The sequence below is a fragment of the Mastigoproctus giganteus genome, chromosome 2, assembly GCF_048544385.1.
Source record: "Mastigoproctus giganteus isolate SK-2022 chromosome 2, ASM4854438v1, whole genome shotgun sequence".
Lineage (NCBI taxonomy): Eukaryota > Metazoa > Arthropoda > Arachnida > Uropygi > Thelyphonidae > Mastigoproctus > Mastigoproctus giganteus.
In genome coordinates, this window is record NC_143576.1 from 12,827,760 (window position 1) to 12,852,671 (window position 24,912).

The window sequence follows — 24,912 nt, forward strand, 5'->3', positions numbered from 1 at the left end:
TAAATTTTATCTGATGCAATCTGTAAGAAATATTGCCATATAGTTACGTTATTCGGACGACAATTACAATTTTATGGAGTGATGCACTTTCTTTGAACACCAGTGTACATTACCAAATTTATACAAAGAGCTCAGCATAATAAGCAGCACAATTTATGAACGAGGTTCTGGTTCTGTTACTTATTTTGCTAGTATGCAATATCTTTTCTTGTAAATATTATTTGTAATCGAAACTAAATATTTATCACTGGCATATGTTTACAGAATGAGTGCTAAGCCATATAGAATTCTAGATAGACACCAACACTAACATAGTAAAAGCTACTTTTCAATAAACCATTCTGTTTTATTACAATAACGGAATTACAAAGGCAGGAGGGGAAACTAAATGCATTGTGAAGTTCAAATTTCACGAACCAGCCTGTGTGTATTATGAGATAACATAACTTTGTGAAAATACAGTGGCTTTTTTTATTTCTCAAGATAAAATACCAATTTTTCTCAGCTGCATGTAGTGCTCTAACAACAAAGAAATAGAAACACGTATCGTTCACTTAAAATGGAATCAGTTCAAGTAATAATAATAATAATTCTTTATTAACAGAAATCGTATACATTCGTGCCTCCTTACACAGATAACCAGAGCAATCTTACAATACATTGTTTATACAAGTGAACAAACACAAAATACAAAGTTAAGCTACATTACGAAGTTAAGTTAATAAAAGAACGAATAAAGATAACAAAAAGTAAGAGTGTTTAAAATGAAAAAGGACTACAAGTTGGGCAGAATCTAAACTGACATCGGCAGACTAGGACTGGCACAACTGTAATTTACGGCGCCTCCGTAGCCAGGTGGGCAGGAGCAGCAGTGCATAGCACACGCTTCTTGATTAGACTAGGGTTCGAGCCCGTGCCCATCAAATACGGAGGATGCGGAAAGGTCAGGGAATGACCACCGCATATCCCCGAAGCAATATGGCCTTAGTTGCTAATGCTCCTAAAAAAAAAAAAAAACAAGTAAAAAATCACTGTAATTTACAAACAGAAAGATAGATCAAGATGTCATCGCGATACGACTTGTCAATAGACCAGATGTCGACGTTGAGCGAGTTGAGAGTCACATTTGGGAAGTGTCTCTTGAAATTTTGTAACCGCTGGAGCCTTGAGCACAAGGAGGTACTATGGAGGTGCCTTCCTGGCAAACGCCAGCCAACCGTGTTCCAGATGTTCATGTAATCATGCTTAGATGAACACAAATGAAGGAATGTTTTTATTTTTATCACATAAGCTCTGTGGATTGTGGGCGTGTATTGAATATCGCCGTGAAGTGCTGATTTGGATGTCGTGTAGATCTGATGAGACCACAAGTTGGTTCACTTCAGCACCCAGAATTCGAGACCTCATAATTTCTTGAGGCTAGTGGGGGATGCGGCAGATCAAACTTCCATCGCATAGGAGAGCACAATACTGAAGTAAGTTGCGAGGTATTTCCTGATTATTTGTTTCTTGTAAGTTTTGCACAGATCTATTTTCATTCTCCAGAAGGCTCGCAAGACTTTGGAATACTGAGCTTGGTTCTGCTGTTTATAGGTGAGGTTCGCATGAAGTATTACTCCTAGGAATTTGACACTGTCAGTGAGAGTCAGAACACTTCCTGCTAATTCCGGAAGTAAGGATGATGCAGTATCAGTAGACGTCATTCGACTTGGAGTAAAGATGAGATATCTTGACTTCTCAAGATTTACTGATAGGCCAAAGAAATTTAGCATATTGACAGAATGTGTTTAGGTAGCTGTTTACAGTTTCTGAATCACCACTTGATCTTTAAGTGGAACGAATATTGCAGCAAATAGCAGGGCTTGTGGGATTCCTACATTTACGCTCTTGCATACTGGAAATGCCATTACCTGTGAAGTGAAGCATTATCCGAAATAGAAGGCTTTTGAGGATCTCGAGTATATTGCCAGATAACCCGTAGAATCTTCCTAGTAAGGCAAGAAGGGCGTGATTTGGAATGAGTCGAAAGCAGATTTCACGTCCAGCAAAATGGTGTGAAGATCTTCGTCGTTATTCTAGGCGTGAAGTATTTTCTGTGATAAGGACTGTAGGTAGATTACAGTAGATCTATTAGGCATGGCATAATGGGCATGGTCGGGCCTCAGTGCAAAGATCGCGAGTGCAACCTCGTTATAGATACACTTCTCGAGGCATTTCAGGAAGGGAGAGGCGATTGATATCGGCCTGAAATCCGCAGGTGATTTCGCATGAGGCTTTTTTGGAACTGCCACAACTCTAAGCCCAACCAGCTTGAAGGAACCTGTGCATGTTTGAGCACTTTGTTGTAGAGATGGGTGAGCTCCCTGCTGATGAAATAGGAAACAGTTTTGAGACTATAAAGAGGTATTGCGCCAATTCCTATGCTGGACTTGTCAAGTAGTGAATTTATTACTTTTATTAGCTGTTCTTCTGAAATTTCAATATTAATGGTAGGTGGCGAAACGTTAACCGCTTCATTCCAAGGGTAGTCTTCGGACACGCAGTTATCTCTCTTAAAACGCAGCACATGCTCACACCCTTCTGGACATCTAAAGACGGAGGGAGTGCAAGTATGACTTGTGGACCACACACGTTTGACCCTGGACAGCCGGCCGTTCATGAAATTGTCAATAGCTGATTGTTGGGTCCTCTGGAAATCCATTCTTGGTTGGAAAATTTGGCATATGAGACTTCTGAAGGCGACTTCTTGTAGGAGGTATGGGCTGCCTGTTTTTTGTTGAGGGCCTTTGTCGGGAGGTCATTTCACCATGGCTTTGAGCGGGACTAAGGATGCATATTTTGGACATTGCAGAACTTTAAATGAATTCCATCCATCTTGAAAGCCAGTAGGCAGCCTCACTGATGTTCAGCTCAGCAAGTACGTTCCATGAGTAATGTTGGAAAAGGGTAGCAACTTTTTCAATGTTGATATATTTGGGACTGTAGATCCTCGTGACAGTGTTTGTAGCTTGTAGTGGCGAACGTTCATCCTTAGGTGCTTGCAGTAATATTATGGCGGCGATCGGATCGTGGTCAGACGGGAAGAAATTATCGGTTATGATCGTGGTTTCTTTTATCGAACAGTTTGAGAAGATTCGCTGTAGGGTGGCATCACCATTTGATTGAGGAACATCAATAAGACCAATGGCCATATTTGACATGCTCAAGGTCAGTGTATCTAGGAGCTTCTTTGTGGCTGGCAGTAAAAGGTTAAAGTCCCGGAGGATGATGAGCTTTTGACGATGATTGATTGTAGATGAAAGCCGTGCCGTCAGATTGAGTATACAATCCTCAGAAACCAGTGGAGGGGAATAAAGGGCACACATAGAGATCGAAATTCCAGCAACTCGCTAAATTCAGAGAACTGCTTCTACATTTTCTTCTGGATAACTGGCAGCCTTAATCAGGGGGAGTGTGCTCCTTTGACAGATTGCTACACCGCCATTTCGTCTCCCAATTCTATTCGCAGCCAATGTGTGGTAACCAAGATTTGAGGTGAAGGTAGCAATTTTAATTCCATCTCTGAGCCAGGTTTCAATAAGAATTCCAAAATCATACTCTGCGCAGTAAAGTAGATCGAATAGAGCACCTAGTTTGTTTTTGACACGCCTGATGTTTTGTAGGAAGAATCGGATGTTTTCATCTGCAGCGGTTTGTACCCGGATGAGATTTATCTCCGAACGGTATTTGCAGGACATAATGATCAGCAATCTAGTCCGGCGGCCGGTGTCGCGTTCGGTGCGCCCTGGATATTATAATTGGAATTCGACCAGTCTGATGTTTGATCGTCATCACCATGCGAGACATACACGAATTGCACCTACTTCCAGATATTTACAAAACCAGATAGCAACACAGAAACATATATATGTTCAGATAATAATTTCTTTAAAACGATCCGCAGATCTGGTTTTCTGTTTTCGTTAAAACTTCACAAATTAACTATTACGTTCAAATCCTGCAATACAAGGACAAAAACTGCAAAGTTATTCACAGTTCTGAATGGAATTCCGATGTCGTAATTATTATGAGTGGTGTTATGAATAATAATAAATAAGTTAGGTAATGAAGCACTAAGTTACACATCAGAAAAAGTTTTAAATTAATAATATTTCAAATTAAAATCTTTTTAATTAACGATATTTTGCAATCCGAGATATGTATAAAAATAATTATCCAATTTTTATTTTTCCGTTTTTAATAGTATGTGGAATGGCTATACAAATGTTTCTGCAACAGCTAAATATAAAATTTCATGAGAATGAATTAGTTTCCTCAAATCAGGTAGATTACATTCTTCATGACACCACGTTGGGAACTGTTTATCCATTTGAATGAACGGCTCTGAGAAAATTTACTTCTAGTAGTTGGAAACCTGGAAATCTTCGCTGTCCTGACGTTGCACGTTCTTAACCGGTTTCCATTTGAAGTTTCAATAAGTGGATATGTATTGTGGAAGATCTGCTTCCTGCGATTGTTTTCATTGCAGTGTGTTCACTGGAAACATTTTCGAAAGAGCAATGGCCTCTGAGTTCAAGTCACAGTAGGCATTGTCGAGTTGGCTTTTAGCTCTCTTGAGGAATGTTTAATTATGGAATCAAACGAGGATGTGTTCATGAATCCAGTAAAGAGTTTTACTAGGTTCATTATGTCATCTACAGTAATTTTCATTTTCTATGGCACACATACCATTCACTGTGCATGATATTTATAATGTTCTGGACATAAATACCAGTGTGGACCAACGTAAGCAGGAGTCGAGGCTTGGCGTACATGCAACACTGAGGAATGGGAGACCCTTGTGACACTAGGATATACCAAGTGATAGATCATCTTCATCAACCAGTGAAACACCACCACTTTGCTTAATAATGGTTTGAAGTGGCGAAAATCATATTTGGTCCAAAAAAAAAAAAATAATATATATATATATATATATATATATATAACCATAAAAATAAATAATGCCAGCAGCATGGCAAAATAAGAGCGAAAATAGTCAAAATTAAACCTAACGATCAAACCAATAGGGAGGGAAGAGAGGGGTAACAAGAGTAAAAATATTGCAGCAGAAACTCTCTAAGATAACTTAGAACATCTAAATGTAAGGATAATAAAATTATAATTCATTAAATTTCGAATGCTAATTAAATAGAAATTTAACGGCGCCCCCTCTAACGGGCACTAGATCCAAATTTATGTGAAATATCATCAACACATGTAAACCACTACAATAAAATAAACCAAAAATAGACTGACGTCTATTTATGCCCCATCTCAACAGAGGATCACAAGGCCAATAATGGTCAGGGGCAGCGTTGCCAACTCTTAATAATATTTCCCGCTAGCCGCATACTCAAAATCCGCTATTTTTAGCACTTGACCCGCCAAATTTTTTAAATTTTCATTTGTTTGTACTTTGTAGTGAATAAAAACAAACAAACAAATAGTATATATAAATAGTTATTTATTTTTCTGTTTTTAATATAAAATCAATATCTAAAAATCTAAATTAATTTCGAAATTCAATACCTCCTCATCATATGCTTCTTGTGTACCTATTTTGCGAAGCACTTCTTCAGGTAAAACATAATTTCTACAACACTTTCCAACTATTTTGAGCCCGTACCTACTGATAAGATTGCATTAACCATGCCAACACTCATTCTGTTGCGTGTTTTGTTTTTTACTAGATTTAAGTTGCTGAATATTCTTTCCACATCTGCATTGGATAATGGCAAAATTAAAATACCCAATGCAAATTCGCTAATTTCTTTAAATGGATTTTCACCGCTTGCATCTCGATATTTCGAAACTTCTGACCAAAACTTCATTGTATTGTTGATGTTTTCCCATTTAACGAGAGTAATGTTTATATACAGTTGCTCAATTTTTTTATTTTTCTACTTCAGACAATTTTAAATTTTGTAATAAATTTATCAGTGGTTCTTTTTGTTGCTTTAGTAAATCTATAATGCTTTAATATATTGTTAACTGAGATTAATGACATTTTTTCTAATTCTTTTATGTTGTCCGGAAGGCGTTGTTTTAATTGCTGATACAAATCAATCAAGAAATTACGGCATCTCTCTCTTATTGCCATTTCATCTGTTGTTGTGATAAGTTTATTCATTATTAATTCATTTATTTTTATTTCAAATTGGTAACCTAAATATGGCTTAGGGTCTAAATAATTATTAATGTCCTCTTCTATCCTTTCAATATCTGTATTTGGTAAAAACATTTTATTGGCAATCATCGACAATAGCATGTTTAAATCATGTAGTAATAATGTAGGATCGGCAGTATTTGATTCAAAAGATTTGTTTACTCTTTGTACTTCAGATAAGATAGGTTTTAAAATAAAAGATATACTAAATTACTTTCATCTTTGAACATTGAATAAAGAAGTTCTGCAGTATAACATTTGTCAGTCAAACGAGTTATTTCAAAATGGGCTTTTAATTCAATATACTGTTCTAAAATTCTTGTTATAGCAACTTCAATGGATAACCACCTTGTTTGACACGAATGAACTATCTTTTTCGGATCTGCACCATCGTTTATGGCACTGTATAAATATTTGAATTGATTTTGTCGGCTGGTGGATTTACTAAACCAATTAAAAGTTTCAGCTATCATGAATTCTAGACTTCTAGGGAATGTTTCGCGGGTTGCATGACATACTGCTAATTGCAAAGAATGACAAACGCATTTAATTAATGCGTATGTCAATCTTTACAATTGTGGAAAAGCTAACCATTCCTTCCGAAAATTTTGGGTATATTTCGTTTTGTTTTTGTCCGCCATCCCGTAAGGTAAGGCTTATGGCCAGTCCACCTCTATCGAGAGAGAAAAAAAATATGAAATCGTGAAACGCTTTGAGCGAAATGAAAGCCCATGTGATATTGCACGTGCTACAGACCTAAATGAGGCAACGCCGAGAATTACAAAGAATGCGGAGAAAATAAAAACAACTTTCATAGCGGGAACAACTCAAAGTGTAATTAAAATCCATTAGATTAAGACACAAGAATTGGAAGAGATGGAACGGCTGTCATCTCTTTGGATAGAAAATCAAACAAAAAACAAGTTTGCTTACGATAGAAGCAAAAGCATTAGCAATATTTTATTACGACCTTTACGTAATAAAAAAATACGTAATAATCGTAATGAAATACGTAAGTATTTTATTACGATTATTTATTGTGTTTGTAATGTTTTGGTTACAAATGTGTGTTCAATCTTGGGTGGTCGGCACCTAACCCAATTTTTCCCATAGGGCCTGTTGTTTATATTGCACGAGGGTTTCTAGGAATACAACTATCGTGCTATACGAGGACTGACTATACTAAGATATTATTACACTGTGGTTATTAGAAATAATTATTACTTATTACTTACTCTTATTACTTATTGCTCTGTGGTTATTAGAAACGTTGAAAGAGATGTCGGTAATTCGGATCGCATTTCTTTGAAGCCAAACAAATACGACGAAGAAAAATTATCCAATGCCATTCCTTCGCGGTTTCAAAAAAAGGCGTCATTAGAATTTTTTCCACATTTTTAGATTTGATCCAACAATTTAAAGCTATGACCCAATGATCAGGTCGTTTGACCGCGAGCGTAACTACGTAAAATTGTTGGGGTTCTCCTCAGGGAAATCCAGAATAATATAAAACCGATTCGTCGCTTTATAAAAAAATAACTATGAAATATGATATCCCTACTATTTCAATTATGAATTATTTTTATTATTAATTAAATAATTAATTGAACAATTAATTTAATATTTCTTAAATGAATATTTCTTAATTTAAATGTTACATTGCCAAAATACATAAAATGCTAAACATTTATACTCTTCCCGCTAAAAAATCCGCTATCCGCTATTTCATATTTTTATCCGCTAAACCTGAAGCAATTCCGCTAAATCTAGCGGGAAAACCGCTAAAATGGCAACACTGGTCAGGGGATTGCTGCATTTCGATCGCTAGACAAATCACCGCAAAGGCCAGTCGATCGAAAGATCAGACCGCCACCCGATCCCCATATACAGTATTTATATATATATATATTTTTTTTCTTTTTTTTTTTTTTCAGGCCAGCTGCTGACAGTTCAACAGAGCGAGGCTATTTGTAAACCAAGTCCAAGAGTTGAATTTACTTCCATCTGGTATGCCTTGCTGATGCTGAAGAAACTCCCCCGTACCAACTTTGTTAGGATTTTGGGCCTTTTTCAATGGGGCAGCGAGTGCAACGTACATGCAATCACAGCTGGCAGAACAGAGACATCTGGATTAACTATAGTAGGGTGTGTGTGCGAGAGGAGGCACACATACTGGAATCCGAAAAGTATTGAATACGATAATCCAGTGAACTCCGCGAAAGGCCTGGCCTATTATGTATCTCTACTTTATATGAAATTAACCGTATTTTTATCTCCTCGTTACAGAAGAAATTTTTAAAGGTGTTAACCAAGATTTGTAATTGCCCTAAGTATCTTTGCAATCAATTTCCATGGTCATCTGATGAGAAAAGAGAGTCATATAATTTGGGCCAGAAATTCTATAAGAAAGTGAACTCTATAAATTATATAAGAAAGTTGAATACATGCTCAGAATATTTTAAAAAAGTTAGTAGGTAAGATGAGCTTGGAGGTTCATTTCTTGTATTCACACATAGATTTTTCTTTTTTTTTTTTCAGGAAAATCTTGGTTCCGGAAACAAGGAAATGAACTGGGCAAGTTGCTTTTTTTAAATATATTTTTTATTAACATTATGATTATTATCATTATTGGTGGTATTTTTGAACCACAATTAACTAGTCACCGTTTTGTTTACAGATAAAACCGATTCTGTCTGGGGCATACACAAACAGGCAGTTTTATTCACATCTCATTTTCTGCCAGTTCTGTTCACAGAAAAGACCTGATCTGTGGATAATACACAATAAGACGGATTTATTTGTGGTTTTGAATTTCCACGCTCCTAATCTGATAATAAAACTGCTCATATACAGCCGGTTATTCATTCGCAAAGTTATCGGTGAGTAAAACGGAGCAGTATTCCTTACCACGGTAGACAACGTTTGGATTTGTCATGTATTACAGTCTACTACATATTACACTACTTTGTATTGTGGTAATTTGTATAACGCTGCAGGAAAAAAATGCTAACTCAGAAAATAAAATGCGTATTAGGTATAATAATGATTTATCTTCAAAAAATAAATGCAATTTCGAAAATTTCATACTTGCTTACCTTCATGTTGGGAGGAGGGTCGCAAATTAGCGTTCTCAGATGTACTCAAGAGCCCACGTTTCTTTCTTAGAATGTGTCTTCTTTGAATTTTTGATATTATAATACTGGTACAAAGTACAGCATTATGCTCAATAGTGTTATCAAGGAAGCTGGTCCAATCGCATTTATGTGGAACCATCACAAATACCTCTGTAAGCACCATTTATAATAACCTTATTTAGCAGTTTTTTGTTTAACGGTCTATGCTCAGAAATCAATTAAGATCACTTTAGCATACTATGGAAAATAAGAATTAACTGTATTACTTATTAATACAACTTATAATAATATTACTTGACCCATGCATATGATACCAATTAATTACTATTAATCCTAATAAGGTATTTTAATTATGCACACCAGAGTCAGTCCATCCACGGTTGCACCGTACTTCGTCACAAGCAGGCGTACTATTGACGTATGCCCATTGGCAGCTGCTAGGTGCAGAGGTGTCATACCTTTTTTTGTCCTTACATTTACGAATGCCTTGTGATTTAGAAGAAGTTCAAGAACGTCATTATGTCCAAATTCTGCAGCTAGATGGAGTCCAGCTTTACCTTCCTGAAAATAAAATATTCCTCAAATTAGACTGAATTCTAATAATTTTCAAAGAATTTTTTTCTGCCAAAAAAAAAAAAAAAAAAAAGTAAAGTGCAGCCATTATCAACCCACTGCAGTATGGAAGCCTCCTCAACAATTCATGCTGAGGGTTTGATTTGATTTGATTTGGGTTTTATTGGCGCATAAGCAACTTAGGCTATAATGCGCCTCATGCTGAGGGAAATGGACCATGAGGGAAATGTGGGTTGGCAGATCGACCGTATTCAGGAGTCAGGGGCTTGAACCTCGGTCTACTCAAAGAGCGTGTGCTATGTACTCCCGCTCCTGACCACTCGGCTACGGAGGAATTTTCATGCCAATTCTTGACTTAATTTTTCGGTTATTCAAGAAATGAAATGTTAATTGTTTTTTTTTTTTTGATTTTTAATATTCATATACTGTACTGTGATTCTTGCAAGATCTCAAAAATTCACAAAAAAAAAAAAAAAAAAAGAACAAATTAAATTCAAAGTAAAAAGTAAAATGAAAAAAAGGAGGAAAATTATTTCCTTGTTATCAATGAACCATATTGATTAGAGTTAAAAAAATCTTGATGAGTTTTAATCTACTAATGATTAAATATGCAAGTCATGAGATGCTTTTTAATTTGAAAAGAACAAGTGACACGATAGTGTGACAAAACATTTATTAAAATTTTATAGTAATTAAAAGTTAATACAGTTAATACTCAAAATGATGGTATTAACTGTTAGCCTGAAATAGTTAACACAAGCCTTTTAGCCATATTTTGGTAAAATTTAGTAGTAAGGCTGGATAGAGCTGAAAATCCTCAATAATTATTATTTTAAACATGTCTACTGTTTTGCTTTCCAGTACACAAAAAAAAAAAAAAAAAAAAAAAATGCGTGAATGCCGCGCACGCATAGGGGAAGTTAAGTGAAACTTCTTTAGGCGAACATTTATCATTTGACCGAGGATCCCGTATTGACCATAGGAATGCCGCTGGCGACGAATCTGCATGAATGGGAGCCTCTGAGATTTGAGAGTTCCGTTACCAAATCTAGTTTCAGCAAGTGCTGTGGTGTCGGATGATATTTAAAACCATTTGACTTCGATAGAGCCGAAATCACTTTGTTCTTGAAAGAGCCACAACAGCTGTTACTTTTCACTTACATTCTCATTTGGAAATGCTGTTTGAAGAAGAGCGTGATTCGAGTTGCTACAATCTTCATATCATTCTTGAACCAAAGCCGATCACGGAACAGACTGAACCGAAATCATTATCCAGGAATGTACGTTTAAACTGTGTGTGGATGCTTTGGTGTTTCTTAAAATCCTGTTGCTTACGCTCGCTACGCGTTGAACGATTTGATGGAGTACGTCTGGCAGTCGGTTTTGGCATCTTCGCTTTTCGTTTAAGACTGAGCTTTGAGGACTCTTCGTCGTTTTCGTTTGCAGTATTAACTTCCATGACTCCTTCTTCCAAATTCACTTCTAACATTTCTTGGGCGATGTTAGACTCTGAAGATGTGGATGGATCTTCTCCAGCTTCTTTGTTCGACTCCATCGCACGCTGTAATTTTTTTCCGCTGTCGAAATAGCTTAGATCCTTCCTTTGTACTCAATGGAGGTGGTTTCGGTGGTCGCATTGCACGTATACGTGCTCTATACGCCTTATAACGCTCATTATTAGTCTTCAGCATATTGAATCCCCTGGCATTTTCTGCCGTGAAGGGAATTTGTCACTTACCAATGTATACTTATATATTTATATTTGGTAGGGCAAATAAAAATTTATTTATTTATAAATTTTTTTCCGTCTAAATTTGTTGATTAAATACTGTGGAGAATGACGAAAGAAACAGCATGACGCAAGCAGTAAGGGTACTGATTGGGTCTTGCGTCGCTCGTACGGGGGTGGTACAATGCTGGGCGGGATGAACCATTTCGTGTGCTTTTTCTTGGAGATTTCTGTCAATCTCCCGGACGCGTTGCACGTGTATGTGCGCTATATACCTTACAACGCTCACTACAGTGGATCCCCGCTTTACGATTGGTTCACTGTACAATCAAATCACTTTACGATGGACTCTCCATAACAAAATACCGTTCACTATACGATATGTAGTAAGCACCGGTCATTGTGATCATGTTTACAAATTGAATTTTAATTCTATTAATGGCGATTATAATAGGCGGAATATTATCAACAGGCTATAAAAGTAAAGATATAAAGCACAGATTTACACTTCTTACCAATAAACAAAATGAAATGATACGTGAAAATCGGAAGAATATTTTCCACAGGTTAGGAAAGCAAAAAGTCAATTACACCGGGTATTAACAAGTGGATACCCTCCCAATTATTAACCGGGCCTAACACTCTTTAACATAGGTTTAATTTCGTACAATAGTTGGCTATTCAAAGTGCCTGTAATGCGTTACTTATGGCTGTGGTTTTCGACCTCTTTTTAATTACGGCACCCCTAAGTAATTTATTATATTATGTGGCACCCCTACTCAATTTTCTGCCTGTTAGATCCAATTCTGTGTGTGTGTGTGTGTGTGTATATATATATATATATATATATATATATATATATATATATATATATATGATAGTTATTACAATAATATAACTACAAACAAAATTACAATTCATAATAAAAATTATATATATATAAATAATAATTTTATTCTTTATATAGAAGTACTAAATAAAGATAAATTATAGATCACCACAAAATTAAAAAGATATCTTACACATTTTTATAATGAAATAAATATAAAAATTAAAAAAATATATAATAATAATACGTTTAAGTAACTTAAACCCAAATTACGTGACACCCCTAGAACGTTGTTGCGGCATTCTGAAAACTGCCTGGAGCATGCCTAAAGAAGTTTCCCTTCAAAAATCTGGGGTGGTTAAATCTAGTGACGCCTGCAACCATTTGATAGGTCCAAGACAGGATAGATATCATCATACAGTAGAGAATAAATTTTCTTTTTGTATTCCGGGGTCAGCAACATATGGATGGAGAGACTACAGGAATACTATCGAGTTTCATAATATTACGTGAATTTGAAGCGGGGAGTGTTACAGTAGTTACGAACGCCGTCCTTCCATATCGTGTGGAAAAAAAAGGCTTGGGTTCAAACCACGTGAAGGCAAGAGAATTTTTATGGGCTTCTATTCACATATTGGAAGAATTAGTTCGTTTCAAGCGACGGTTGCCTTGTAGTAGTAGTAGTAGTAATTGCAAATGATGCAAGCTTATATAGCATCAGCCAAAAAAAAAAAAAAAACTTCACAGTTCACCCATCCGTAAAGCCTGTTCTAACAATCAACAACCCGTGGCTGTAAGCACACTTTCGCACATCTATCCTGCAATCATCCTTCCTCAATTTGAATTTATGTCTCCTCATTTTTGCGTAGTCTCAGCAAGTAGAAGAATGTCATAAACATTCAGCTTACTCAATCCACTCAAGGCTTTAAACACCTCAATCAGATCTCCCCGCACGTGCCTAGTCTTGAGAAGCTGCAATTTGCAGAACTGAAACCTTCCTCGGTAAGAGTACCCTTTTGTTAGCTTCGCCAATCTGGTTGCCTTTCTCTGCACCCGTTCCACCCATTGTATGTCAATCAGATTGGTGGGTATCGTACGGACATGAAGATAAACCGATCTACTGAACTCATCCGAACTCTGCTCTACGTATGATTTGTTTTAAGTTTATAATTGTATATAACGCAAGTTTATCTGTGTAACAGCTATTCGCCACCATTATAACCATGTGTACAGTATAAAGTTATGCAAATATCTAGATTAATATTAATAATTTTTCAATCAAAGTGTAAGGCTCTTTGCCCTGCTGCCGTGATGAGTAATAGTAATACATCGTAACCAATATTATGAACATTTACTGATAATAAAGATTTTTATTTATTTAATTATTCATTGGCTGAAAAAAACTGATATCATTAGTAAAACCGATGACTGGTGTTGTATCATCATCATGCCTTCTGGCGGCAGCTGTGGAAGTGCCACAAGCCGTAAGACGTCCCTGAGAATGAAAACTAACAGATTGAGGATGGCAGATAGGTTTATACTAGCCAGGGAGCTGGAATCAATTCAAGTCTTACTGAATATTGGAAGTCCCCATAAAGTGCTGACATCTGATACATACTATAGGAAGCAAGCCGCGGTGTTATTCGCTTATGTTACTGTAGCCCACAGATGAGATCGAAAGAAATACTCAACTTTCACAGAGCGTTTGCAATGCCATTTGTGTCAACCGACACAAATATTCATTTCTTTTGTGTTTTAGTCAGAGAAGGTTGCCGTTCATTATGCTCTGGATTATATCATTACTATAATTTACAGTACTGTAATATTACTATAGGCCTCCATAGACTCCGTATAATATTATAAGTATAAGATGAGAAAGATTATTTTGTTAATTAAGAACGGTTGGAAAAATATCATAGAGAATCAGTGGCATAGCTGTGCTCACAAAAACCTTTACTGTCAACACCACAGCAATTATCGCCGAGGATGGTGCAGCGGTCGAAGTCACTGGAAGCAAAAATGGCAATCCATGCTGTTCACTGACGAGTCTGCTCTGCTCACGACGGAAAAACAAGCATTGAGACTTCCTAACCAGAGACATGCAGAAGCTTGCACAAAAGAACGTCACAGCATGTGGACATGTGTTTTTGTAAGGGACAGCTCCTAGAACGTAAGTTCATCTCCACCTCGTATCTCTGTGAAGATCAGTATCACTGCAAACGGGCCAGATGTGTGTGACGTAGGTTTGTGTGTATTATGTGTGTATTCTGTTCTGGCCTCTTGGCTACCCCGAAGCATCAGTCACCTGGACAGATGATTCTGGGTACTCGTCCACACCACGGGAAGGTGGGCCAGATTTCTCTGGGGACCCACTCCAGAGAGGGAAATAATAATAATAATAAAAATAAATAAAAAAAAAAAAAAAAAACGTCACAGCATGCCAACCATTGGCGTAAGGGTGCAAGGTGGTTTCTGATATGACATATGGATACCCCTGGTCCATATTCAGGCACTCTGATAGTTCGCCGGTGCGTCGATTTGATTGGTTATCCAGTCAGTCATCACACTGTTCATTCAAACCATAACTGGCCCACTGCTTCAGCAAGATAACGCTCGGTCTGCGTTTGACAACATGGATCACTGTGGATACTGCATGGATCATTGTGGACAATCTTCATGACGTGGATGTACTGCCGTGTTTTTTCCCATTTAGTACATGTGAGATCTTATGGGTTACCAACTCAATGCAATGCAAGCCTCCGAATCCGCCGATCTTCATTCTCTAGGGTTCAAAGTTGTGGGTCAGTTCCTTGCTGACATGTGCGTTGGTGTTTCTATCCCACAGCGGCAAGTATCGTTGCATAGTACTCAACAATGGGACCAACCCGTATGGCAATGGCTGGAGCGGAGAGTCAGCCCAAACCCACCCGCATCCGACCTACAGGAGTTGATATCCAGATAAGTAATGTTTGAGCTACCATACCAAAAGAAACAATCGAGCACCTTATCGACGGTATGCCTTGCCATCTGGCCGTATGTATCGCCGCAAGAGGTGCACATACTCATTACCGAATAAAAGTGTGTTATTTTTTTACTCTGTCTCAAACTGCAATCATTTGCATGTCCCAGGTTGCCCATTGCCTCATGCGATTTGCTTGGCTCTACGTATACTCTTTCTCCATGTTGAGCAGTGTACTACAAATTATTCATTGCATGCATTCCATCTGATGTCTACTCTTAGCCATTGGCGATTGCTAGTTATCGAGAAATTTTAAAACCACAAATGAGGAAAGAACATAATCACCTCATCGAAAACATCCACTCGTGCATTGTTTTGAAGAAGGAGACGAACTACTGCAGTATGGCCTCCATTGCAAGCTTCCAGAAGAGGTGTCCAACCATTCTGTAAGAAAAAAAAAAAGAAAAGGAAAAATACATTACAAAACATATTAGGAGTATTAAAACATTGTCCTAAACAAACAGCACAACAACATTGATTTTTTGTGTCTTGAATGTACAAATTATTAACAGAAACTCGCTTTAAAAAAAAGTGAATTGCCTTTAATCACAGAACAAAAGGGAATCTTTTATTATTAACTGAAAGAGTACAACATCTTTATTATTCTACTTTTCTTTTACTATAGATGAAAATACCGGTAATGGCATTGAAACTATCCGATTAATAAAAAGTATCCTTATGTTATGTAGCGAAAGTGTGACTCTCTTCTTATTTACATTTATCATGTTCGACTACAAAAACCGAAATAAAGGTTTAGATTTTGATCGAAACAATTTTGACTTTTAAAATGGAATCAGAGGAGGCCATAGCAGAAGAGTAAGGTAGACATTCCATCTGAAGGATTAGTTTTTCCTTCAGATGGAAGCGCAAAAAGTTTTCGATGCTAAAAGGAACATATTGAGTATTTAGGAGTTAAGTACTTCGATACACAATTAACTTTAGGATGCGATGAAAAAACTCAGTGTTTTCGGTAGAAGAACCGTGTAGATCTCCCCACCTCCGTACTAGTAGCGAAAACCAAAAAATATATTAATTTAATTTGTGCATCGTTTTAAAACGGTGATCGAGTGAAAAAATGGTAACGGTATCTTTTTTTTTTTTTACTTTTCTGGTGGTTAGCATTAGTTGAGGCATATGATGCAAGAAAGCAAGCTTATACCGCATCAGCAAAAAAAAAAAAAAAAAAAAAAACCTTCCCATTTTACCCATCCGGTCACGCCAAATGTTTGTCTAGTTGAGTTTCTGAGGTTCTACCATTATTTTTGTTTCCTTCTAAGTTATTAGAATACTTCAAAAGAAAACTTAACAGATATTTCAACTAAGTACAGTATGGGGTAACGTATATACCCAAAAAGCTTGATGAGGGGTACATGTTGAGACTATATCTTTCTTCTGTAGAGGCGAACTTTAAGCAGTGTTTTTCAAAACAACTCCGAAGTTTCACTAGTTTTAAGTTAAATGGTGGTTCAATTTTTTATTGTTTCAAAGAATTATATTTCAATATTACTACGTAGTACCTAACTACAGATTAACGACTTGATAGTCAATAAAATCTGAATCTGAATTCTGATGAATTCAGATTCAGATTTTATTGTTAACGAGTCGCACGCTGCATTACAGAGAGGCTGCGTTTTCAATAAATTCAATGCAAAAATTAAATTAATATAAAATTAATTCTTGTATATTCGAAATGTTTTTTGTTTTAAAACTTTATTAATTGTTACATGTAGTTTGCTACAAAGACTATTATTTATTACCGAAGAGAAAAAGATTTGGAACAACTGAACTAGAGGAATGTATTAAAGTTAGCTTTGAGCGAGATAATTAAGTTGACCTTTTCACAGGCTGGGTTGGAAATAAACGGAAGAAACAGAAGTTATTATTGTTATTTGGTTTTTAGGAGCATTAGCAACTAAGGCCATATTGCTCCGGGGATATGCGGTGGTCAATCCCTGACTTTTCCGCATCCTCCGTATTTGGTGGTCAGGGGCTCGAACCTCGCTCTAATCAAGAAGCGTGTGCTACGCACTGCTGCTCCTGCCCACCAGGCTACGGAGGCACCAAGAAACAGAAGAAGAACACAACAAGTATCTATTATAAAATCACTTTATTATTCCTTTAAAAATTGTTTATTTTATAAACTGCTTTAACAGTATAGGCTATATATTTTCCATCCGCTCATTGATAAAACTTGAACAGGTTTCACTATAATGCAAGTAATTATGGTACCAACACTACCCTTCACCATCTGAGCTAACGCGTCAAAAGACAACGTCATTCATCTTTCCAACTGTCCACCGTTAATGGCAAGTATGAAGTTGTTCTATCTCGGCTCGGCATAGAACAACTTCCACAATCACTTTACACATTGCTATCTGTTGAGGGCATATGATCGTTATATGTGTAGAAATTGTGACACCATTTTAACAGTCCGTCATATTTTGATTTAATGTCCATGTTTATATAATGATCGTCGTTTATGTTTTAGCCATCTGCCTGAGCCTTATACACTCAGACAGATTTTATCGGGCAATGACAAAGTGTCAGCTATACTTAAGTTTTTACAACTTATTAATCTAAATAACTTTATCTAGAATGTTTTTATTTTATGCTTTATAAACTTTTTATATCGTATACTCTTTCACAATTATAATATTATACTTTTACATTTTACACCTTTTTTGACTTGGCGCATTATGGCCTTAGACGCTAATGCCCCCATAAAATCCTAAAATAACCAACACTTTGGTTAGTTAATGGCACACTTTTCTTGTTCTGCGATGGCGAGGTCCACAACGGGCTTGAAACTGCTACTGTAATTTTTTTAATTATTTATAATTATTATTTATTTTATTTTTTTTTCTGCAACGCTTTGGCTATTTTGGACGCATCCATGACGTGCATCTCGCCCAGTGAACACAAAGGTTCATTACACATTTCTCTTACTCCATTTTTGATCTTATATCCAAGGTTTGCTCAAATATTATTGCCAGCACGACTGTTACAAATAAAAAGAAACTTTATTTAAGTAAGGAATATTTAATGACACTTTTCAACGTGAAGTATTTTAATTCGTTTATCGGTATGCAAAGGGAAATTGATACATTTAATCCCCAAACAATCCCGATAATTAAATAAAATTAGCTAAGTTTCGGATTTCAATATTGATAACCATCTTCAGGCTTGGAATTTTGGTTTTAGAAAGAGTTCTAAAACTTGACCACGTGGAAGAGTAAACTGTACCACAATTTGGAGAAACTCTGCGTGGTACAATTCAAAAGTTGAATTCTTTCATATATAAGAACACAAAAGACTAATTTCTCTATAGTTAACAGTAGGAACAAACTCAGGAACATGCTAAAAAACAAGATACCTTGATGAGAATAGGCCAGAACAAAACAGTTGACAAAAATTGATACGTGGCCTATAAGAAACGGAGTTACCAACTGCATTCTAAACAGAAAAAAAAAAAAAAAAAACACGAGGGGGAAGTGTTTATAAGTGGTAATTACAAAATTAATCAAGTTTAACCTATATGTAACCGTCTGCTGCCATTGAAACTGTGGATGTTTGGTTGAAACCCGAATGGAGGATTTTGAAAAAAATTTCAATGTTCAAATTTTCTGAATGTTTTTATATTTGGATAAATTGATTTTTTTTTAATTTTTTGTTTCCAATAACACTTACCGTTGACTGCTTATTGCATGCTATTTGTAATTTCGATGTCGAAGTTCTGTTCACAATCTCTTGAAAAGTGGCTTCATTTCCTGCTCTTGCGCAATAATGAAGAGGAATTTCTTTGGTCTGAAAAGGATGTAATAACGTTATTACAAAAATGCGGAATGAAAAATTAAGGGCAATTCAAAAAGTCAAGGAATCTTAAGCACATGTTTTAATGTATTAAATTATCAAATGCAGCTTACTTTAGTTACCATGTTATCTTTATTGCTAATTGGTTCTAATGTGATAGTTTCGCAGAGATTGATGTTTGAAATGCGTTTTAGCAGGGCCGCGTTATGACTATTAGGCTCTTGGATGAAAAGCAAGAAAATACAACCATCCTCCCTTCCCGAAAACACAAAGGTCTCAGTGATAATTTTTTTTTGTCTCTCTTGGCCCTCTATACATTTTTATACAGTATTTATATAAATTAACGATCCGCGTTAATTTTTTCCACCCGTTAGCGCTGGCGCCTATATGCGGCTGCTTCCAGGCTTCCTAGTTAAAAACACTGCCCTGTTCTTTTTTTGTGATTAACCGTAGAATGAAAAGTAATGAACAGATTAGCTTTTTACCAATTAATCACTAATTAATATATAAAGTGTTACCACTGCACACACACCTCAATAACATAATACTCATGCACCTTTTTGTAATGCTTCACTTATTCTTCCTGGATTTTAATAACAATTGAAAAATAACACGTATTTCACGCTATGATTAATATAACAAAATACTACTAATAATAGTAAATATTAATAATTAATAAAATGTATATATTTAGTAAACGGATAACAAAAAAAAAGGACCTTCTCAAGTGTGATGTACGCGAAATGAGAATCGAATTTTTTTTTTTCTGCGCATCTTGGCAACAAACAATATCCAATTACTAAAGCAATGGATAGTGTTTGTTTAGCAATGGATATACGGGTATAATAGTACCGCCAGGAAAATGAACTCAAGGTTACCACCAGATCACTCAATTTTAGAAGCAGAGGGCGATGGGGTTATTAGGACATTTTCTTCTCCAGATTAATTTTAATTTTAAACAAAAGTGATCATATAAATGCATTATGAAACAATGTATAGAATCGATTCTAATTTCATTCCGATCTTGGTCTATAATATAAATTTAATATTTGCATTCATGCTCTTTTTCCTTAGTTCCTAAATGCCTCTCCTTCTTGAAAGGCTACGTATTGTGGTGATTTTGAGTTCATTCTCATGGCAGTAGGACTACGTATATGGTTAGCATATGTGATATGCATGAAAAAAACAAAAAAAAACAAAACGATTTCCAGATTTCTATTTATCCGATTTTAATGACATTTGCGATGGCCCAACGAATGTTCTAAAAAGGCCAAATAATCATTTCCATGAAAATCCGTCCACTGCGAGTAGGATTATTACATGCCGACAGACAATATATGCTGTACGCATACGTGCGAATGCATTTGTCTTCCTTCTTTTGCCTTTCGGTATTTCACTACAAACTTTGTTTTTGTTATTTTGCATTTGTAAGTTGATTCCTGTAATTTTCACGGGTTGAGCACACATGTAATCTTGTACATTGTACATGTGTTCCTCGCACCGCAGCCTGTAAATTCCATACCCTTTTGGCACATTGCCGTCATGGGTTGACCCAAAGCTTCTTGTGGTTAATAAACTGATGATAATAATAATACAATACAATAATAATAATAATAATAATAATAATAATAACAACAACTAATGAATAATGATAAAATCAAAGTAAAAAAAAAAAACTTCTTCACTTTGGAGACAGTGAAGGGTTCTTACCTGACATCTAGTCCGTCACCTTATTCTTCATTTCTATGTTATTTCTTCTTATTTGGGATGATGATGATTTTTAGGACCATTAATCCATTTAGATTTATAGCTGAAAGAGTTTCTATAGACGGGTCAAAGTCATTCTATTTCGCGACGCATTCATGCTACAATTCCACTCCCTCTGATAAATAAACCGTTGCTCCAAGAAACGCATTACTTACATAAGCAGTTGATACCATGAATTATATGTATGAAAAGTATAACGAATGAGAAATAAGAGGATAGCGAAAGAATGGTCTTCAACAGCTTGTTTTCTGGAGAGACTATTAGTAAGTCACAAAATACCGTATGCACAAGTAAATAAAACAATAAGTAAAACAAAGTTTAACAAGCCCCGAATAACGTATGACTATGTACACCAAATTATAGGAAAATCATGTCTATGGAGCCTAATGGGAAATCCGGCCTTGACGCGAAGTGAGAATAACAGTTGCAATTAGAAGAAAAAAAAAAAAAAAAAACATTAATAGGAAGGGTCATATTTTAAATCGACTTTCATTTTTGTTTAGTGAGAAAAGGTTATATTTTTACGCGACTTCGGGACTATTCAAGCAAAAGAAGCAACACGTCATTCATTTCGACCGTCTCGTTGGCCACGCCCAGGAGTACCGTGTTATATGCCCCAAGGGGCTCACATCTGGTGATTATGGGTTTGGCACACCCAGGGTCCTGAGCTGGATATCATCATTCTTCTCTTTCTTGGTGATTCCCTTTTACTTCTGACTGACTCTCTCTCTCTCAGGGTAATTCAGAATTTTTTTTTTTTTTTTTTTTTGCTGGTGCAGCATAAACCTCAGGCTTCCTTCCACCATATGGTTAATAATAATAATAATAATAAATAAAGTATTACCAAGTGCAGGGCCGGTTTAAGGATGAAATAGGCCCTTGGCCATATTTAAACTTGAGGCCCTCTTAAAAAAAAAAAAAAAAAAAAAAATATATATATATATATATATATATATATATATATATATATATATATACACACACACACTGTATATACAGTATAAATAATTTGTTGATAAAAATATAAACTAAAGGGTCAAAAATGTTTTATGTTTTTTGACAAGAAAAATAAAGTAATAATAAAAACAATTTTAACAGAAACTTTTAACTTATTTATTGTACAATAAAAAGATATAAGAATTAAATTTAAATATATAACAAGTTAAATTTAAGAATGCTTTTATATTACATGTTTTCTTGGTTTATTATTATTATTAGAAATTTTTATCACTACTTTAGAAAATATTTACACTGAAAATGAGGCCCCGGCCGTAGCGTTCACGGCCCTGACCGAGTGAGTTGTTTGCATTGAGGGGGAACAAAAGTAGGGAATGAGCCATCAATATACATGTGTATAAATTGTGGATATTCTATGTTCGGTTTGTCTATTTTGAGGTATGTACTTTTTTTTTTTTTTTTTTTTTTTTTTTTTCATACCATTGCAAAGTTAGTTTTGGCAAAATATGTGCAAACCCATTAGCTCCAGAAACTCATGCTCTTCAAGCATAAAAAAAAAAAAAAAAAAAAAAAAAAAAAAATGCAAATAACCGTAGAATCACACAAAATTACAGAAAGATATACTGCTGATGCTTCATAGCCTAAGTTGTTTGTGCATAAAAGCAGAAAAAGCAAATGGGGGGTGGGTTTGGAGAAAAGCAAGGGAATTCCAGGAAAAGGGAAAAAATTGGTCAACTAATTAGCCTTTTGTGCAAAAGTTCAAAAAAACTGTTTAATATTTTTATAAATTATTACATTTATCTATAAGGTAGGATTTTTTTCTCTCTCTCTGACAGAGAAGCAAAGAAGGGAATCTTACTTAATAGATAAATGTAATAACTTGTAAAAATATTAATAGTGGAATAATATTATTTCCAATTCAAATTTCACTAATAAAAATATGATGTACACCTGATAATTCAACAATAATGTCATTTAGAAAAAAAATAAATTTTTTTCAGAAACTTTGAGGTAGTAATATATATTAATATTTGGCGTTATATCTCATCTGACAAACAAATCGCAAAATTAACTGAAGATCCAATTTGCTGCGGGTCCGATCTTTTTCTGCAGTAGGATTCTATTGCAGAAAAAGACCCTAATTCCGAGGCTTCACTGTTATATCAAACTTATTAAAATGCTCTTGTGTTAAATATAATTTTTTGTTTAAAAGATACAAAAGTGTTTCTATAAATAAATTAGTTTTGAAGTTATTTTAACAACACTTATTTAGCACTAATTTATCTATAATATGAACTTGGTCGCTGTTAATGATTTTTCTAAAGGAAAAAGTCTGAAGATAGACTTCATTTAGAAATCTGTGTTTAAAAGTTAGTAGAATTTTATTGTTGGAATAAAATCCTTGAATTTTATGTAAATTGCATTTTTTTCTTGGCCTTGTTTTTTCGTAGGTCCAAGGCACAGTGTTTAAAGGTGCCTAATGGAAAAGACTGCACTGAGCTTGAAATAATGAGTTCATAAGTTACTGTTGTTAAGTAGCTCTTGCTGCAGTGTAGCAAGTTTTAGTTTTTATTTTAGCCTTATCAAATTAAAAAAAAATAACAATAATAAATTTTCTGTTTATACTCTGGGACAAACTACACGAACAGAGGAGTTCAAAAGATAGAATACATGAAACAGCACCGTATTTCACAGTCATGCATGTTTGAATCATAGTCATTCAAACCGCGTGCACTTGTGCAACCTTGCACCTAACCCCACGGTTACTTGTAAAAACTCATCTGGCTATAGCATATTCGAATACGAGCTACTTATTTGCATTTCTACAGTATTTAAGTTTAACAAAAGATATTTCTTAAAGTTCATTTAAAACTTACCTTATTGGTTTCTATAAAAATGCTTCCATCACTGTCTAGTAGCAATGCAACTAGGTCCTTATCTTCTGTGGGATAATGAATCTGAGACTTCTTTACGGTACACATATAGTGAATTGCAGTTTCCCCATCCTATCGATTAAAATATTAATCATATACCAATATAGCTGTATTAATCATATTTCCAAGAAAGGAGACTTCATCTTCAAAATTATGTTTACATTATATTTTCATTCAAAATTATATTAACGGCTCTTCAAAGAACACAGAATAATATACGTTGGCATTAGGGCTTGCAAACCGGTTTTATAAAACCGGTTAAATCTGTTTTCATATTGAGTTGTTAAAACTGAAACCGAGCTTCTAAAACCGGATTTGAATATTTTCTTAGTTAGCCCTCGAATATAGTTTTTTGTTACGCACATTTTCTTTTGTTTGTTCGTTTGTCTGGATGGTTCAACTGCTTTATGTTTTAAACATGTTTTTTATTTTATTTTAATGTACAAATCTCATGGGCAAGTGCCCCAAATCTAGGAGGGGTACCTTTTATCTTCCCACCTGTATCATGGCACGATGCAGGTGTACTCATTTACGACTGAGTGAGTCGGAGTGATAGCGTAAAAGAAAATGCTCAGCATTTCTCCATTCCATCTACAATAGATTTAATTGGGGGAAAAATACAATAGATTTAATTGGGGGAAAAAAAATTGCAAGTAAATAAATAAAAAATTTCTTTCGTGAAAATTTTGAAACTTTGCCTCGTTTAGACTCTTCATTCAGTGCTTGCGGGAGTGATGCATAGTACTGTGCCTTTGTTATCGTCAATATTTTTATTTAAAATTGTCGGTGATATAAATTCCTACTAATTAATATTTATTACTCTTAATATGTCTAAGATGAAATCAAATGTATGGAATTATTTTGCTCGAAAAAGCAAAGATGAAGCACAATGTTCGAAATGTCAGAAGATAATGAAGTCGTCTGGAGGATCTACATCATCTTTGATGTTGCA

At 35.3% G+C, this 24,912-nt stretch overlaps 1 protein-coding gene across 1 annotated transcript in view; it reads right to left on the bottom strand.

The window, feature by feature from the left end:
* LOC150089170 (uncharacterized) overlaps positions 1-24,912 on the bottom strand; it is a 437,035-nt gene that overhangs the window by 85,717 nt on the left and 326,406 nt on the right. Inside the window, exons 13-16 of the mRNA XM_090389629.1 lie at positions 23,904-24,032; positions 19,180-19,296; positions 15,778-15,876; positions 9,703-9,903 (exon numbers count right to left, since the gene is read on the bottom strand). Coding sequence (XP_090245755.1) covers positions 9,703-9,903; positions 15,778-15,876; positions 19,180-19,296; positions 23,904-24,032 — 546 coding nt within the window. The remainder of the gene's footprint in view (positions 1-9,702; positions 9,904-15,777; positions 15,877-19,179; positions 19,297-23,903; positions 24,033-24,912) is intronic.